Source organism: Phyllobates terribilis, unplaced genomic scaffold (assembly GCF_046119375.1).
Source record: "Phyllobates terribilis strain yellow unplaced genomic scaffold, ASM4611937v1 Scaffold_260__1_contigs__length_2691941, whole genome shotgun sequence".
Taxonomy (NCBI): Eukaryota; Metazoa; Chordata; class Amphibia; order Anura; family Dendrobatidae; genus Phyllobates; species Phyllobates terribilis.
Window position 1 is genome coordinate 414,643 of NW_027363020.1, and position 18,678 is coordinate 433,320.

Below are 18,678 nucleotides of genomic sequence, written 5' to 3' on the forward strand. Positions count from 1 at the left end.
TGTTTCCTGTCCCTAGAGGACCTGGTAAAATTATATTCTCGGGCTTTGGGGCAGCCTTTGGGGAGGGGCTTTATCTGGTGCTCTGCTTATGTATTCCACTGTATGCCTTCTGACAGGTCATTATGCCCTCAGTAACCTGCCTCCTATTTTTAATACTGCATGTGTAATTCTGTGGTTGAAATGTATAAATTGACATGAAGCAAGATGGCCCTGCTGCCCGCGCATGTGCAGTAGCATATCTCGCTTGCCGATAGATGCTACTGCGCAAGTGCAGCACCATAATGCTGCAACTTTTTTTTCCTCCAACAAAATGGCGCCGGCAAGCGATAGATGCTACTGCACACACATGGGAGCCGTTTTGCTGGAGGAAATTTTTTTTTGCTTGTATCAATATGGCTCCGCCGGCCGCGCTTGCGCAGTAGCATCTATCGGCAAACAAGAAATGCTACTGCGTATACAGCGGGGCCATTTTGCTGCATGTAAATTTCTATATTTCAACCACAGCATTACACACAGGACTTAAAAACTGACTTACTAAATCCTTTTAAGCAACGATGAGCGCCACTGAGCGTTACTCGAGTTTGCCTAGGGTGCTCGGGTATGCACAGAGTATCGCGGGTGCTCGAGTTACATGTTTGAGTCCTCGCAGCTGCATGTTTCGCGGCTGTTGGACAATCACCAAACATGCGGCCGTGGGGACACAAACGTGTCAATCGAGCACCCACGATACTCGGAGCATACCCGAGCACCCTGGCCAAACTTGATTAATGAGCTCTTGTGCTCATCACTACTTTTAACGATTCACTAAGTCAGTTTTTAATCACGTGATGTCGAAGAACTAATGGAAAAGAGAATAATTAGCTGGGTAAAATGAGCAATTATAAGTACACAGTGCTATACAATATGATTCCAATATATTAAGAGGATAAAAGTTGATGGGAGCACTTCTTCAAAGGGGTTATCCGCTACTAGGACAACCCCTTCTTAAACTAAATGTATGGCCCAGATAAACAAACAAACCTCGCGGTCCCAGGGCTATGATGCGGTGTAATGCCACGTGACGCCCAATCAGCGCTGGTATCTCTGTCCCCGCCTTCGTACAAACTGAACATGAAGCGGAAGTCCGGCTGCAGCTGATCCTGGACTTCCTCTTCATGTTCATTTCGACAGGAGGTGGGGACAGTGACACCAGGCATCACGTGTCATTCCACCACATCACAGCACTGGGACAGAGTACAGATACCACTGGAACAGAGCCAGCATGGGAGGCGAGTAAAGGTTTATTTTATCGGGGCTGAACATTAAGAAGGGGTTGTCCTAGTAGTGGACAACCCCATTAAGCTGAACTTGCGGCGGCGATCGTGCAGGCATAGCTCAAGTCAAGAACCCCTTCCAGACCATGACGTAAACTTACAGCCATTATATAGTACGTAGCAGCATTTGATGTGTCTGACCAAGTAGGAAGATGGTCAGCACATATTACAATTCCTGGCCAAGGAAGGAAGAATAAGCGATTATACAGATGACATAACTATGGTTTGCAGCTGCTGCTTTCTGCGAGGTAAAACATTGCCCCTATGTTTTATCATAGAAGTGAGTGTTTTTGCCCAAATCACTAGTCTCCAGAGTTATTTATTATTATAGCGCCATTTATTCCATGGCGCTTTACATGTGAAAAAGCAGTATAATACAAGAACAATTACAATAAACTTGAACACAATGTGACAGCGACTGGTACAGGAGAAGCGAGGACCCTGCCCGCAAGGGCTCACAATCTACAAGGGATGGGTGAGTATACAGTAGGTGAGGGTAGAGCTGGTCGTGCAGCGGTATGGTGGAGCGAGGACCCTGCCCGCGAGGGCTCACAATCTACAAGGGATGGGTGAGGATACAGTAGGTGAGGGTAGAGCTGGTCGTGCAGCGGTATGGTGGAGCGAGGACCCTGCCCGCAAGGGCTCACAATCTACAAGGGATGGGCGAGTATACAGTAGGTGACGGTAGAGCTGGTCGTGCAGCGGTGGTTACTGCAGGTTGTAGGCTTGTCGGAAGAGGTGGGTCTTCAGGTTCCTTTTGAAGGTTTCCACGGTAGGCGAGAGTCTGATACGTTGGGGTAGAGAGTTCCAGAGTAGGGGGGGATGCACAGGAGAAATCTTGTATACGGTTGTGGGAGGAGGAGATCAGAGGGGAGTAGAGAAGGACATCTTGTGAGGATCGGAGGTTTCGTGCGGGTATGTATCGGGAGACTAGGTCAGAGATATATGGAGGAGACAGGTTGTGAATGGCTTTGTATGTCATGGTTATGGTTTTGAACTGGAGTCTCTGAGCAATGGGGAGCCAGTGGAGAGATTGACAGAGAGGAAAGGCCGGGGAATAGCGCGGTGGGGGGGAGACGACAGGTGGATTAGTCGGGCAGCAGAGCTTAGGATAGATTGGAGGGGTGCGAGAGTGTTAGAGGGGAGGTCACAGAGTAAGAGGTTGCAGTAGTCAAGGCGGGAGATGAGGAGGGCGTGCACTAGTTTTTTTGCAGATGCATGGTTTATCAATGTGCGGATCCGGGAGATATTTTGGAGTTGGAATCGGCAGGAAGTGGAAAGGGCTTGGATATGTGGTTTGAAGGAGAGTTGAGTCCAGGGTTACCCCAAGGCAGTGAGCTTGAGGGACTGGGGAGAGTGGGCAGCCATAGACGTTGATAGATAGGTCAGTTGGGGGGGTTGAATGAGATGGCGGAAAGATGATGAATTCCATTTTGTCCATGTTAAGTTTTAGAAATCTGGCAGAGAAGAAGGATGAGATAGCAGACAGACATTGTGGGATTTTGGTTAGTAAGGAGGTGATATCGGGTCCAGAGAGGTAGATCTGTGTGTCATCAGCATAGAGGTGATAATGAAAGCCATGAGATTCTATGAGCTGTCCCAGGCCTAAGGTGTAGATGGAGAAGAGCAGCGGTCCTAGAACTGAACCTTGGGGGACACCGACAGATAGGGGGCGAGATAAGGAGGTGGTGTGTGAGTGGGAGACACTGAATGTCCTGTCTGTTAGGTATGAGGAGATCCAGGATAGGGCCAAGTCTGTGATGCCGAGAGATGAGAGAGTGTAGTAATATGGAATGGTCCACTGTGTCAAAGGCAGATGACAGGTCTAGGAGGAGGAGGACAGAGTAGTGTCGCTTAGCTTTGGCGGTTAGTAGGTCATTGGTGACTTTAGTCAGTGCAGTTTCAGTAGAATGGTGCGGTCGGAAACCAGATTGTAGGCGGTCGAACAGGGAGCAGGAGGAGAGGTGGGAGGACAGCTCAGAGTGGACATGTTCCAGTAGTTTTGAGGCATAGGGGAGAAGTGATATGGGGCGATAGCTAGACACAGAGGATGGGTCAAGGGAGGGTTTTTTGAGGATGGGTGAGATTGAGGCATGTTTGAAGCATGAGGGGAAGACACCAGTTGTTAGTGACAGGTTGAAGAGGTGGGCTAGGGTTGGGATGAAGATAGTGGTAAGGTTTGGGATGAGGTGGGATGGGATTGGGTCAAGTTCACAGGTGGTGAGGTGTGATTTGGAGAGTAAAGAGGAAAGTTTATCTTCAGAAATGGTGGAGAAGGTGGTTTTGGAGGAAGAGGGTTGAGTAGGTGTGGGGAGGGGCTGTAGGGGCTTTAGGCAAGAGCTTTGTCTGATGGTGTCAATCTTCTACTTAAAGAATGAGGCAAAGTCTTTGGCTGAAATAAGAGGAGAGGGAGGAGGCACTGGGGGAGGAGAGAGTTGAAGGTGTTGAATAGTTGTTTAGGGTTGTGAGACAGGGAAGATATGAGAAGTATGTTTGTTTTGCTGCAGTGAATGTGGACTTGAAGGTAGTGAGGGACTGTTTGAATGCGATGAAGTGCTCATTGGACTGGGACCTTTTCCATCTACGTTCAGCAACCCTGGAGGCCCGTCGCAGTTCTTCAGTTAGGCTGGTGTGCCACGGTTGTCTGTTGATTGTGCGAGCCTTGGTATGTGTGAGGGGGGGCGACCGAATCGAGAGCTGCAGCGGTTGTGGTGTTGTATAAAGTGGCAGCAACATCTGCATCATGTAAGGAACTAATGTCTGTAAGAGGGAGGAGGGATTCAGAGAGTGAGTGTAGGTCAAGGTGTTTGAGATGTCTGCGAGGGTATGCAACTTTGTGGAGTGGGGATTGTTGCCCTGGAGAGGAGAGAGAAGAGAATGTGAGTAGGTTGTGGTCAGAAAGAGGGAGAGGTGAGCTAGAGAGGTTAGATAGGGAACAGAGGCGGGTGAAGATGAGGTCCAGTGTGTGGCCGTCTTTGTGCGTGGGTGTGGAGTTCATCATAAATCAAGTAAGCTGACATTAGGTGTCACTGACTTGATTTCCAATATGAGCAGAGTGCTAGAGACGCAGCAAAAGAACTGATTCCTGTAATAAAACAGGTAAGGAAATGTTTTGCCTCACAAAAAGAATCCGCTGCAATCCCATGCTGTCCTGTCCGTATACTTTTTTGTATCCTTCCCTAGCAAGGTGCTGTGGTATGATCAGACACAGCCATTTAATAGTATGTAGCATGTGCACATTTATAAGATTATCTCAGCACAGGAACATTTTAACAAATCAAATTGTGGAACTTATTATTATACCAATAGACATTGATTAAAATACACTTTGTTTATGGGACAATCTTGTAAGTATTTTTGTAAGTATTTTTGAAGAGTTATTGAAGTGTTTTGAAAACTTTTTCTTTGTTGCAGCTATTTGATTCACAGTGTCTAGTAGTTTGGATCGGATGTCATCAGAAGCCACTTCAAAAGTAGTGTCATGCACTTTTATTCCACCAAACATTTTTTAAAACCTGAAGCGGAAAAAAACTGCATATAGAAACAGTAAACAGGTTCTACAATAGAAATGAATAGGAAGAGTCTCAAGCATTTAAGTGATATTGCAGGTTTTTTTTAATGGGCCAACTTTCAAAAACCGTGTGAATGTTCCTTTAAAATGTAGCAGACTTTCTGTGCACAAAATAACACATCAGAAAAAATGCAACATTTACATTAAGTGGATTTATGGCCTTTGCCTTAAAAAGGTCAAGGATGCAGTAAATTTCAGAGAGTCATTATGGAAAACAATGATTAAGTTAAGAAAATGAAACTGAGTTTTATAATAAAAGTAAAATATTGTTAATTCTCTCATTTATTTAACATATTAAGAAGCTATAGATACATTTTTTACAAAACGATACAAAATAGAAAAAATGTCTGGGAAGAAAATTCTAATGAAATATTAAACTTCAAGCTTTTAAGACCATTTACAATAATTTATATAAATTATTCTTCCCAGTGAGCCGATTTTAATATTTTACACAGTTTATTTTATTTTACACAGCACATTAAAATCAACAACGTTCATCAATCATCTGATGTTCCTGCGATTGACTGGTTTTGATATAATTTTCCTTCTCCTGGTTTTCCTGGACTGCTTTCGATCAGAAGCTTTAGATTTTAAAGATGAAGGCTTTGTACTTTCTGAATCACCAGTTGCCTTTTCTGGGGGTGACAGCAGCTGAATCTTTATAGGAGGGTGATCTTCTGCCCTATAATATTCCAGAAGTAACAAGTTGAAGTGCACAGGAGTAGTAAGTACATTACATGCCTATAGTGAACAACGATGTGTTAACATTTTCTATGTATACAGGTATGGCTCTGCATCACGGATTGCCATAGCAGACACATAGTAGACACAGGACGAATAACTCTGCATGCAGCACTATCAAAAGTGAGGAACACCACAACAGTGCCCATTAGAAATCAACAAGGCCAGTGGGGGGTGCTATTGAGGTCAAATAAATAATCTGACACTGGGTAGTGGTTGCAGTTACTTATGGAAACTGCACCACAGATGTGAAAAAAGTCACATCTGAATATCCTTTACTGTGCCCCTTCTAAAACTTATTAGCCAAAACGTACTATGTTCAATGTGTCTAAAATGCAAATATATACAGAATCATATCAAACGAGCCCTTTGACGTTTCTGGTAAAGACAGCAGAGTAGGTCCATATAGCTCATACATTTGGAGAAAGTAGTGTGGAGGACAGAGAGCAAACCATTTCATTAAGTTCATTAAAGGGGATATCTGGGACATTAAAAATAGGAATGAAGTTGCTGAATCAGGCTACTACCTGCCTGTTGTACGCGGCGCCGGTCATTGACCGCTCCTGCTGGAGAGTCTGCTTCCCCCTGTCAGCAGAGCAGCAGTTTCTCCTCCTGTTGACAGGACGGGACCACTGGTGTCATGCTGATTGACGGCCGGCTTCCCCCAAATAGGCAGCAGAGCGCCAGCTGTCAATCAGCATGACACCAGTAGTCCCGTCCAGTCAACAGGAGGAGAAACTGCTGCTCTGCTGCGGTGACCTCAGTAGAAGCCTGTGACTGCTTTGGGCACAACAGAAAGGTACATCGCAACTACCTGCCTGTCTGTGGTTAGGCACTTTTTTTTTTTCGAATCCCGTATCCCCTTTGTCATATTGGTGAGCACCATCTCTCAATACTGCGTCAAACTACCAAATTTACATCCAGATGTTAGTTCACTTAGTACATAAGTGTTCCCAAAACTGTAAAATGTTAGTGTATGCATACCGTGAGAGTCTCAGAGCAGAAATCCCACCTTTGTTATTAAACTATTCACATTAGCATATACCACTTAGAATAAATATAGAATAAATGAGAAAAAAAGGGGGAGAAAAGGGTCTGGGAGTAAAGAAAGTGAATAAAATGAAAGTTATTTTGTTAATTAAATAAAATATTAAAATACGGTATTTTTCGGACTATAAGGGTATGTGCCCATGATGCAGACTTTAAGCAGAAATTTCCTGAGCGTTTTTTCCTCTCCCTGGCAGAAAAAGGCATACAGATTTTACATGCGTTTTTTCTGCCAGGGAGAAGCGTTTAAGCGTTTTTACATGCGCTTTTCCAAGCGATTTTAAGCATCACTTGATATCTATAATATAACACTACAAGTGTCCCTCTGTCTGAAGCCTCGATAGACTGTGCAAGCGCGACACGCCTGTGCAGTCTGGCTCCAGACAGAAGAACGCATCCAGCCGTTACAGGTAAGAGGAGGGTATGGCACCGGAGATCACGGTATGCGTAGACACTGAACACATACCGCGATCTTCAGCGCCATATTTACCTGACCGGGAGGAGCGCTGCTGCGGCGCCTCTCTTGACCCAGAGATCGGGGCAGGAGTGAGGCATCGGAATCGGCACATGCGCATAGAGCTATCCGGCGGCATTTTACTGAAGACACATTTACAGTGTGTCTACAGCAAAATGGCGCCGGACAGCGCGGTATGGGCACGCGCCGCACTCCTCCACCGGCCTCCGGCAGAACAGGACACAGCAGCGCTGGAGCACAAGGAAGAAAGGCGAGTATAAGTGTTTATTTTTTTGTATGCGTACAGCGTGAAACTGATGAGGGGTAACACGAATACAAAAATTGGGGGGGGGGGGTGAGGGGTACCATGCATACAAAGATTGGGGGGGTGAGGGGTACCATGCATACAAAGATTGGGGGGGGTGAGGGGTAGAACGCATACAAAGATTGGGGGGCTGAGGGGTACCATGCATACAAAGATTGGGGGGGGGGCTGAGGGGTACCATGCATACAAAGATTGGGGGGGGGGGGTGAGGGGACCATGCATACCAGGATTGGGGGGTGGGTGAGGGGACCATGCATACCAGGATTGGGGGGCGAGGGGACCATGCATACCAGGATTGGGGGGCGAGGGGACCATGCATACCAGGATTGGGGGGCGAGGGGACCATGCATACCAGGATTGGGGGGCGAGGGGACCATGCATACCAGGATTGGGGGGCGAGGGGACCATGCATACCAGGATTGGGGGGCGAGGGGACCATGCATACCAGGATTGGGGGGCGAGGGGACCATGCATACCAGGATTGGGGGGGTGAGGGGTGCCATGCATAACGGGACTGGGGGGCGAGGGGTGCCATGCATACCAGGACTGGGGGGCGAGGGGACCATGCATACCAGGATTGGGGGGCGAGGGGACCATGCATACCAGGATTGGGGGGCGAGGGGACCATGCATACCAGGATTGGGGGCGAGGGGACCATGCATACCAGGATTGGGGGGGTGAGGGGTACCATACATATATACCAGGATTGGGGGATGAGGGGTGCCATGCATACCAGGATTGGGGGATGAGGGGTGCCATGCATACCAGGACTGGGGGATGAGGGGTGCCATGCATACCAGGACTGGGGGATGAGGGGTGCCATGCATACCAGGACTGGGGGATGAGGGGTGCCATGCATACCAGGACTGGGGGATGAGGGGTGCCATGCATACCAGGACTGGGGGATGAGGGGTGCCATGCATACCAGGACTGGGGGATGAGGGGTGTCATGCATACCAGGACTGGGGGATGAGGGGTGCCATGCATACCAGGACTGGGGGATGAGGGGTGCCATGCATACCAGGACTGGGGGATGAGGGGTGCCATGCATACCAGGACTGGGGGATGAGGGGTGCCATGCATACCAGGACTGGGGGATGAGGGGTGCCATGCATACCAGGACTGGGGGATGAGGGGTGCCATGCATACCAGGACTGGGGGATGAGGGGTGCCATGCATACCAGGACTGGGGGATGAGGGGTGCCATGCATACCAGGACTGGGGGATGAGGGGTGCCATGCATACCAGGACTGGGGGATGAGGGGTGCCATGCATACCAGGACTGGGGGATGAGGGGTGCCATGCATACCAGGACTGGGGGATGAGGGGTGCCATGCATACCAGGACTGGGGGATGAGGGGTGCCATGCATACAAAGATTGGGGGGGGGGGGTGAGGGGTACCATACATACATACCAGGATAGGAGTGAGGGGTGCCATGCATACCAGGATTGGGGGGGTGAGGGGTGCCATGCATACCAGGATTGGGGGTGAGGAGTGCCATGCATACCAGGATAGGATGGTGGGGACAGGAGGGGGCAGGACATACCAGCATGGGAGACCATATACCAATAAAAATGCTCGCCACCAGGGCGTAGAACGGGTTCAATAGCTAGTGTGTATTGATCCTTTAAAGGATAGCAATATGATTGAGACAGTTATTGAAGTGCCACCCAATAGAGAACAATGTTGCACTTTATTTCCTACAAATTGAAATGTTCAGGAACTTTGATACAGTGTATTATATGGAGAAATCTGTATAAGAAGCATGAGTGAATATATTACAGTATTAATGATATACTATATCCAGACTTTGAACAACAAAATAAGTTTAAGTAGTATAGAGGAAGTCCCCGACTTCCAAACATCCAACTTACGTATGACCCCTAATTACGTATGCCTGTTAAACAAAAACACACATGATTAAAGCTGACCTCTCCGGCTATTGTCTGATCCTCCTCTTTTTGCCATTGCGCGTTGCTTCTAAGGCCTATTCACTATGGATTAGGACTTCAGGACACATCCAGACCGCAGGTCACTGCATGTCATAAGGTCTTGTTGTATGGAATTACTGGTCTATGGTGAAGAGACCGGAGAAACAGCACGCAGCGATGCAGAAAAGTGAATCGGATGGTGGGTGCCGAAGTGGTCAGGTATGACTGAGACTGCAGACTTGTGAATCCTCCCAGGGCACGCACTGTGTGCTGCGAAGATTCGCCGTTCTCTGCTCCGGGAACAGCGGTCAGGTATGTAATATGCATGCTTCCAGGCTGAACCAGTCTAGTGGGCGCGACCTCGCTCAATACAACTGTACTGAGCGAGGTCGCGCCCACTAGATGGGTTTTGCCATGGAGAATGCATGTAGAGTACCTTACCGCCGTTTCCGGGGCAGGAAACGACGAATCCTCACAACACACAGTGCGTGCCCTGGGAGGATTCACAAGTCTGCAGTCGCACAGAGTGACTGCACACTTTTCATTTTAAACCAGACAATCCCTTTAATGGAATTAATAAATAGGTGTTCATAAAAAACTGTCAAAATTGAAACATTTATTTTCTGCAAACCTATTCCTTGTATTTTTTCCCTCTTCCCCTTTATTCTATAATCCGTAAATTTTCAGCAATCAGGTCAGACCACCTAGATATTTTGCTCCTATTAAATAGACGTCAATCAGTAATGCCAGATTCTACTGGTAAAGCAGATCCCTAGGTGATATCCTAATAGTCCTTTTTTCTTAGCAGTGGTTTAGTTGCTTTAAGTCCATAATCAGTTTAATAATTTTATTATAGCTTTCTATAGACTTCTCTATATAACTTGGTGAAGGGTGATGTTTGAAATGCCAGACATGAACACTGACGGCGCCCAACAGTATAAGGTAATGGACATTGCTCCTAAAGCCACTGACTATAAAAAAAGATGAGGAGTGGAAAAGTAGACTAACACGCAAGACTGCTGTCAATCACCAATGTGCCTTATTGAAGCCATCCCATGGAGGTGGCACAAATATATTTTAGCATCTGCTGTTAAGCATACTTACCCTGTCAGAATAAAGGGCCAGATTCATTAAAACTGGAATTTTGTACACCAGTCTTAATGATGGGTGTGCAGAATTAAAATGTGCAAACCCCTTATGAATTCGGTACACCTCATCACGGACATGCATCTTGCCAAATATGCTACTCCAGCCAGCAATCATGCCAATACGTTCTCATGGATTACTGTGCATTTTATACTGTTTATATACTCAAAGCAGTAATCAATCATTGAAGAAAAGCGTAGGGCTTTATCTCCAGTGCCAATGTTTGAATGTGCTAGTCTGTTCTTACATAGGAAGTGATCAGGGAGTTCATAACTGGATCACTCTCAATGCTACATATTTACTAGCCAACCAATAATGATCCACTGATGAGAGTGCGATATGGGAATAGATGGTCTCACAACTGAGACTGGTTGATTAGATAACGTATAGAATCAAATAATATAGGACCCACTAACTATTAATGGGAACAAACTTTTAAAAAAGGGAGTTAATGTTAGTCGGTCATGGGAGAAGACTTTCATAATTGAGACTAATATTTAATACAGCATTCACAGACTACATTTGGTACAACATTTCTAGATATTTGTGATTCAGAATCACCTTATTTCTTAATAGAACTAATAATAGTTAGATTTTAATAATATGACTCCAATTGGATTAGATCGCGAATCCAGACAAACTGAAGTAACATTTCTGCTGTAAGGTATGAGCAATTTGTAATAAATTTGTCAAGCAGGTGTTGCAATATTCTGTCTCGCCCCAGTTCCAAGTAATTTGGTGTAGCGGCCAAAACTGCTGTGAAAACTGCAACATCTAAGGTATTTTAAGGCTGAATTCTGGTGGTTACACATTGATGAATCAGGCCCAAAAGTGTGTATATATGTAACAGGTTAGATGATTTTACCGAAATTAAGAAGGAAGGAAAACACTACAACAAATACTTACTGGTCGTCTTCCTTTACTCGGCATTTTGAAGGTCTGCCTCTTGGTCGCTTTAGTTCTGGTGTGTCAGGAACATGAGCTATTTCATGCGACTCCTTAACAGTTACATCCTAAAAATTAGGGAAACGCATAATTAGGGCTTAAGATTTTCTGCAATGTAAAAGGAAAGGAAAGCCCAGCAACATAAAACAATGATGTCCGACCTTTTCTTCCAGCATTACACTGGTAGAGAGTTTTGTCCTTGTTGTCCTCCTTGTACTTCGAGATGGTGGAGAAAACAGGTACTCTGAAGCTATTGGTGCTGGCGTCTTAGTGGGAGAAATAAGGAGAGCTGTTTGCTGAGCTGCAGAGGGAACAAACAAGTTCATTACGTGAGAAATAGCTGTTCAGTTATTGTTACAAGTATGTCCATGTTTTTTAAAGTACTGGAAAGCTAAAAATGTGCCCATGGAGCACAAAGATTGAAATTTATGAAAACAGCAACACAGCGGCTTTTTTCTAGTTTATTTGTTGGACCTGAAGACACAAGATTGGAACAAACTGGTTTCTCCCACATCAGGTTTCACAAATTAATGTAGCCAGAAGTGTAGGTTCACCCATTATTGATAACATAAGAAAAGTTTGGTTTGTAAATGCCACTTAATTATCCCGATTATTGATCCAGAGTTACATTCTACATAAATGAGCGGCACTCATATAGCTAGAGTTCTGCTCACATGCAGCAGATATGTAGTAGGTGTTGGAGGCATCAAATCTGCTCCATAAAGCTTCCTGGGGCGGCTTCTCCAGTGTGAACATGGAGTTTTACACACAATTTAGATGAGGCTATGTTCACACATTGCGTTTTTTGCTGCGTGGTTTTTTTTTCTGCAGCAAAACCTGATCTCTTGCCAGGAGGTTTGTTCAGGATTTTCTTGCTTTTTTGCTTGTTTTTTGGTGCGCTTTTTTCACTGTCCTTTTGTCTCTTATGCATGTACATAAAATTCAGTGAAAAAATGACAGCACAGAACTAGCTGAGCCGTTAGTGCGGCTCTGGGTGATGATGCAGAGTAACTGGGAATCAGCACACAAATGTAACATTGATCATTCTAACTGTAAGATAATGTTTAAACAAAACTATGCTAAACCTAAAACTTGGTGCCTTAGATGAACCAGTAAAGTCTCATTCAGACATCTGTTTAACATGGTCTCCATAATCACAAATAGATCATGCAGCCATAAGTGTATGTGCACACGTTCAGTATTTGGGTGCAGATATTTCTGCATCTCTTGGCAGAAAAAAAGCACGGTTTTTGCATGCGCTTTTTTTTACAGCAAGGAATGCCTTTTGGAGCTAAAGATATTTGAAAAAAGATACGTGGGACATGGCTTTAACCCTTCTCTGGTTTTGCGCACCTTATTCCATGAGCCATAACTTTTATTTTTTTTCAACATGTCCATGTGAGGGCTTGTGTTTTGCAAGACGAGTTGCACTTTTGAACGACACCATTGGTTTTACCATATTGTGTACTGAAAAACAGGAAAAAAATTCCAAGTGCGGCGAAATTGCAAAAAAGTGCAATTCCGCCTTTTTTTTTTACCATGTTCACTCAAAGCTAAAACTCACTTGCCATTATGATTCTACAGGTCAATACGAGTTCGTAGATACCAAATATGTATATGTTCTCTTATTTGAGTGGAAAAAAAAATCCAAACTTTGTTATAAAAAAAAAAAAAAAAAAAAAAAGGCGCCATTTTCCGAGACCAGTCGAGACTATTTTTCGTGGACTGGGTGAGGGCTTATTTTTTGTGCATCGAGCTGATGTTTTTATTGATACCACTTTGGTGTAGATACGATCTTTTGATAACCTGTTATTGCATTTTATTGCAATGTTGCGGCGACTAAAAAAAAATTTCATTCTGGCATTTGGATTTTTGTTCTCGTTACGCCATTTACCGATCTGATGAACACTTTTTTTATATTGATAGATCGGGCGCTTCTGAAAGCGGGATACCAAATATGTGTATATTTGATTTTTTTATGGTTTTATTTTGAATAGGGCAAAAGTGGGGGTGGGAGTGATTTAAACTTTTAAAAACATTTTTTTTCTACTTTTTACTTGCTTCAATAGTCTCCATCTTCCGATCACCTGTGTTACACATAGCAGGGCATTAGTCCCGCTATGTGTAACAAAACTGCTCATCGGCTATGAACGCCGGCCACCGAGTGGCGCTCATAGCAGATTGGCTATGACAACCACAGAGGTCTCCTGTAGACTCCGGGTTGTCATGACAACCCATCGGAGACCCCCGATCATGTGACACGCTTCCGGCATGATCATGTTAAATGCTTTTGTCAGAATTTGACAGCGGCATTTATCATGTTAACAGCTGAGGGTAGATCGCGATTCCACCTGCGGCTGTTAGGGGCATGTCCAGATCAGCTGTCATTTGCCCGGAAAGGTGCAGGCTCAGCACCGGAGCCCGCACCAAAAGGGGAGACACGACATGCGCTGTACATGTACAGCGCATGTCGTGAAGGGGATAAGAATGTGTCGGTTTTATTTCAAATAAAGTGTTTTATTCTTGGCGTGTATGTTTATTTCACGGTTTACTTACAAATTTAGTAATAAGGGTGTCTAGCTGACACCTCTTCATTACTAAACCTTGGGCTTTATGTCAGCGACACCTAATCCCATTACCCTGATGCATCAGGAAGAATCTGGGCTAAGTGCCAGAATTGGAACATTAAATATGAAGTGTCATTTCTGGGGCAGCGGAAGGCTGGTATTTTTTAGCTTAGAAAGAGCTATTAGGCCAATATGTCCCCTGGCTATTAACAGCTCACAGCTGTTTGGTTAAGCCTTTATAGGGTACGTCCCCACGATCAGGAACCAGCAGCGCGCTTGGACTATGCCCAAAATGCTGCATTCTAATGCTGCACTTGTTTTGTCAGTACATGTGGATCCACTGCATGTAATGACATTTCAATCGGTCAAAATCTGCAAATTGACATGCTGCGGGTGAGTTTACACAGCGTCAAAAACAAGCAGTGGGCATGGGATTTCTTATGAAATAAAATGAATTAAGTAAAATAAATGGTGTGGGCTCCCGCGTCATTTTCATATCCAGCAGAGGGAAACCTGGGGGCTTATATTACTAGGCAGGGAAGGGGCAATTAGCCAAAAATGTTCCCTGCCTATTAACAGCCCACAGCTGTTACCTTAGCGTTTACTGGCTAGATACAAGAAGGACCCCTGAAAAAAATTGACGTAGGGTCCCCATATAAAATCTGACCAGCAAAGGCTAAACAGACAGCTGTGAGCAGATATTAATAGCCAAGGAAGGGGCCATGGATACTGGCTCCCTCCGAGGCTAATAGTATCAGCCCTAGAAATTGCGCATCCGTAAGATGCTCCAAATCTGGTGCTTAGTCTCCGCTCTTCCCACTTGCCCTGTGGCGGTGGCAAGTGGGGTAATAATGTTGGGGTTTATGTCAGCCTTGCATTAGCAGCTGGCATGAAGCCCAGGTTAGTAAAACCGGGCGTCTATAAGACACCCCCATTACTAACCACATAGTATGGTTTTGAAAAACACACGGACTGAAAAAAATCCTTTATTTGAAATAAAAGTCCACATGGTTTTAATCATTTATTTAAAAATAAACAGTTATATTTACCTAACGCCTAATCCCCTGAAGCCATTGTCATCTGTAAAAGAAACAGAAAATAAAAATACTCACCTAACGTCCAATCCGTTGAAGCCAGTCACCTGAAAAAAATAAAATAAAACCACAACCATCCCTCATCTGTTCGAGGTGATGACATTATCCACAGTGTCCCATGAAGATTTGGGTCAGTTCTAGAGCAGTCACAGCAGGCTACACATGGACACAGGAGTATAAAATCGCTCCTGTGACAGTGCACAGCACTGAGCTGCAGGGAGAGAAGTCACCGGAGTTCAATCAGCTGATAAGCTCTGGTGACCTCACGGCATCACCGCTGCATGAGAATTTTCTGACACAGCAACGGTGCAGTGAGTGAGGTCACCGGAGCTCATCAGCTGATTTGTACTCTGGTGACCTCTCTCCCGGCAGATCAGCGCTATACACTGCCGGGAGCGATCACACTCCTGGATGATCTGATTGCCGTGGGACACTCGGGATTATGGCAGATATGTGAGTATATAATGGTTTATTATTGTTTACAGGTGACATGGGCAAAGGGAATTAGGCAAAACCACACAAAGTTGACATGCAGCAGTTTTAAACGCATTGCAAATCCTGACTAGTGTTTTTTGCCCAATTCTGAGCGGAAAAAATGTTGCTAAAACGAACAGTGTGCACACAGCCTAAGGGTGTGCACGCGTTGAGTATTTGGTGCAGAAAATTCTGTATCTCTTGGCAGGAAAACGCAGCATCAAAAATGTTGCGATTTTGCCTAGTTTTTTCAGTGCATTCAATGGTTGAAAAACGCAGGCAAAAACGCACAGAGAATTGACATGCTGCAGATTATTTTCTGCACCAGACCTGCAAGTCAAAAATACTCAACGTGTGCATGACACTTCAGGTTTCTCATTCACTTTGCTAGCACCAGGTTTTATCACAAATTCGCGCACAAAAAACCCCACAACAAAAGAAAGCACTAAATCTGCAACATGTGCACACAGCCTAGGGGGTATGTGCACACGGTTGGGACTGGCAAAACTTTGAAAGCAGCATACTTTATGCTGCGTCCAAATCGCTGCACGCAGGTGAATCCGCATGTGTAAATTGAACCATGCGGATTCACCGCAATCAATAAATTGTAGTGATCTAATTTCTGTTGCGGAGACTAGCGGCTCTGCAAGAGAAATTAACATGCTGTGGTCTGGAAAGACGCACCGCATGTCCGAGGGTGATCCGCAGGTGCACAGAGACGCATAGTGGGAATGGGATATCTTGAAATCCCATCCACTATACTGTAACATCTGGCCACTCCGGATTGCACGCAGCGCTAGTGCGCTGCTTCCAATCCGCAGCGATTACTGATTGTGCGCACGTACCCTTACACTGAAATAATTGACATGCTGCAGATTTAAAGCTGCACCAAATCTGCAAGTCACAAATAAGCAATGTCTGCATGAGACTTCAGGATTCTCATTCACTTTGCTGGCTTCAGGAAATCCTTCAGGTTGTGACAAATCTGCACTGAAAAACGCAGCAAAAATGGCAACATATGCACATAGCCTAATAGTCTATGGTGAGGATCACGTTTTTGTGTGTCTGATTTAGTTTAAAATCACGGATAAAATCCAATCAATACAAATATATGGATCTGAAAATGCTATCAATATGCAGTTTTTAACATTTGGAAGGTAGAAAAGGCTGTGATTTTTTTAATGCATACAAGAAAATTACTGCTGAAACACTGACTGTAAAAAGGGACATAATGACCAAAAACTGAGGAATGTCCGATTCAAAATGCTGATGAAATAAAACAGACATTTAAAGGGAATCTGTCACCCCCCTGGGCGATATCAGACCTCAACTATGGGCATACCGGGTATAGAAAAATAAATCTATACATACCTGTATGGCCCATAGCAGAGGTCTGATGGGAATCTGTCACCCCCTGGGCGATATCAGACCTCAACTATGGCCATGCAGGGTATAGAAAAATAAATCTATACATACCTGTATGGCCCATAGCAGAGGTCTGATTGCAGAGAAAACCACTTTAATCAATTCTATTTTGTACAGACTTGGCGTCCGGGAACTCCAAGCAAACCCCGTCTATGTGCTTATTATTCCCCAAAATCCCAGCCTCTCTGGTTAATTATCATATCCCCCCACTCCCCTGCATGTCACAGGACCCTGTGTGGTGCACTGTGCTCGCTGACTTTCCAGGCATGCGCAGAGGGCCGCTCACATAGAGCGCGCTTTGCTTCATCCCGGCCCCGTCTCTACGCGCACTGCGCCGCAGGGCTCTATTGCGCAGGCGCCGGGGGTCATTGTCACTTTCCGGCGCCTGCGCAATAGAAACCTGCGGCGCAGAGCACAGGTAGACGGGGCCGGGATGAAGCAAAGCGCGCTCTATGTGAGCGGCCCTCTGCGCATGCCCGGAAGTCAGGGAGCACAGTGCACGTCACAGGGTCTGTCACAGGGCCCTGTGACGTGCAGGGAAGGGGGGGGGGGATATGATAATTAAGCAGAGAGGTGGGGATTTGAGGGAATAATAAGCAGATAGGCGGGGATTGCTTGGTGTCCCCCGGACGCCAAGCCTGTGGAAAAAAGAATTTATTAAAGCGCTTTTCTCTGCAATCAGACCTCTACTATGGGCCATACAGGTAGTATAGATTCACTTTTCTATACCCTGTATGGCCATGGTAGAGGTCTGATATCGCCCAGGGGGGTGATAGATTCCCATCAGACCTCTACTATGGGCCATACAGGTAGTATAGAGTTACTTTTCTATAACCTGTATGCCCATAGTAGAGGTCTGATATCGCCCAGGGGGGACAGATTCCCATCAGACCTCTACTATGGGCCATACAGGTAGTATAGAGTTACTTTTCTATAACCTGCATGCCCATAGTAGAGGTCTGATATCACCGGGGGTGTGACAGGTTCCCATCAGACCTCTACTATGGGCCATACAGGTAGTATAGAGTTACTTTTCTATAACCTGTATGCCCATAGTAGAGGTCTGATATCGCCCAGGGGGGACAGATTCCCATCAGACCTCTACTATGGGCCATACAGGTAGTATAGAGTTACTTTTCTATAACCTGTATGCCCATAGTAGAGGTCTGATATCGCCCAGGGGGTGACAGGTTCCCTTTAAGGCCTTATACTTCTCTAGCAACTCTAAAACGCAATACATCTTCTGTGGTCAAGTTGCATCTTGTGTCTCGTTTCGTAACTACAGCCATGGATGAAGAGTAGGAGCCCACCAATATCGCAAATGTTCCTCTAGCAAAGCTTTAAATGATTAAATGAATGCAGCGTGTCTATGAAACAATATATGTGTGGGATTTCTGCACCCATGTGTTGTACTACAGGTAGTTCCCACATGCACAGAACTGCTGTAACAGTTAGGAATTGCTATTAGCTGCAAATACACAGTTTTAAAACCTCAACTGAAGGATACAATTTAACAGGCCATACTTTAGTACAGGGGTCCTCAAACTACGGCCCGCGGAGGACTTTTATCCGGCCCGCCGGGCTGTGGGCAGGGGAGAGCGGTGTCAGCGCCCGCCCTTCCCCCAGCTTTCTCAGAGCCCCGG

General features: G+C 45.4%; 1 protein-coding gene across 1 annotated transcript in view; it reads right to left on the reverse strand.

Moving 5' to 3' along the window:
* Positions 1–1,616: 1,616 nt before the first annotated feature.
* The window catches only part of LOC141219300 (protein ELYS-like), a 111,846-nt gene continuing 94,784 nt past the window's right edge, over positions 1,617–18,678 (reverse strand). Inside the window, exons 32-34 of the mRNA XM_073666068.1 lie at positions 11,637–11,776; positions 11,437–11,543; positions 1,617–5,566 (exon numbers count right to left, since the gene is read on the reverse strand). Coding sequence (XP_073522169.1) covers positions 5,386–5,566; positions 11,437–11,543; positions 11,637–11,776 — 428 coding nt within the window. The 3' untranslated portion in view covers positions 1,617–5,385. The remainder of the gene's footprint in view (positions 5,567–11,436; positions 11,544–11,636; positions 11,777–18,678) is intronic.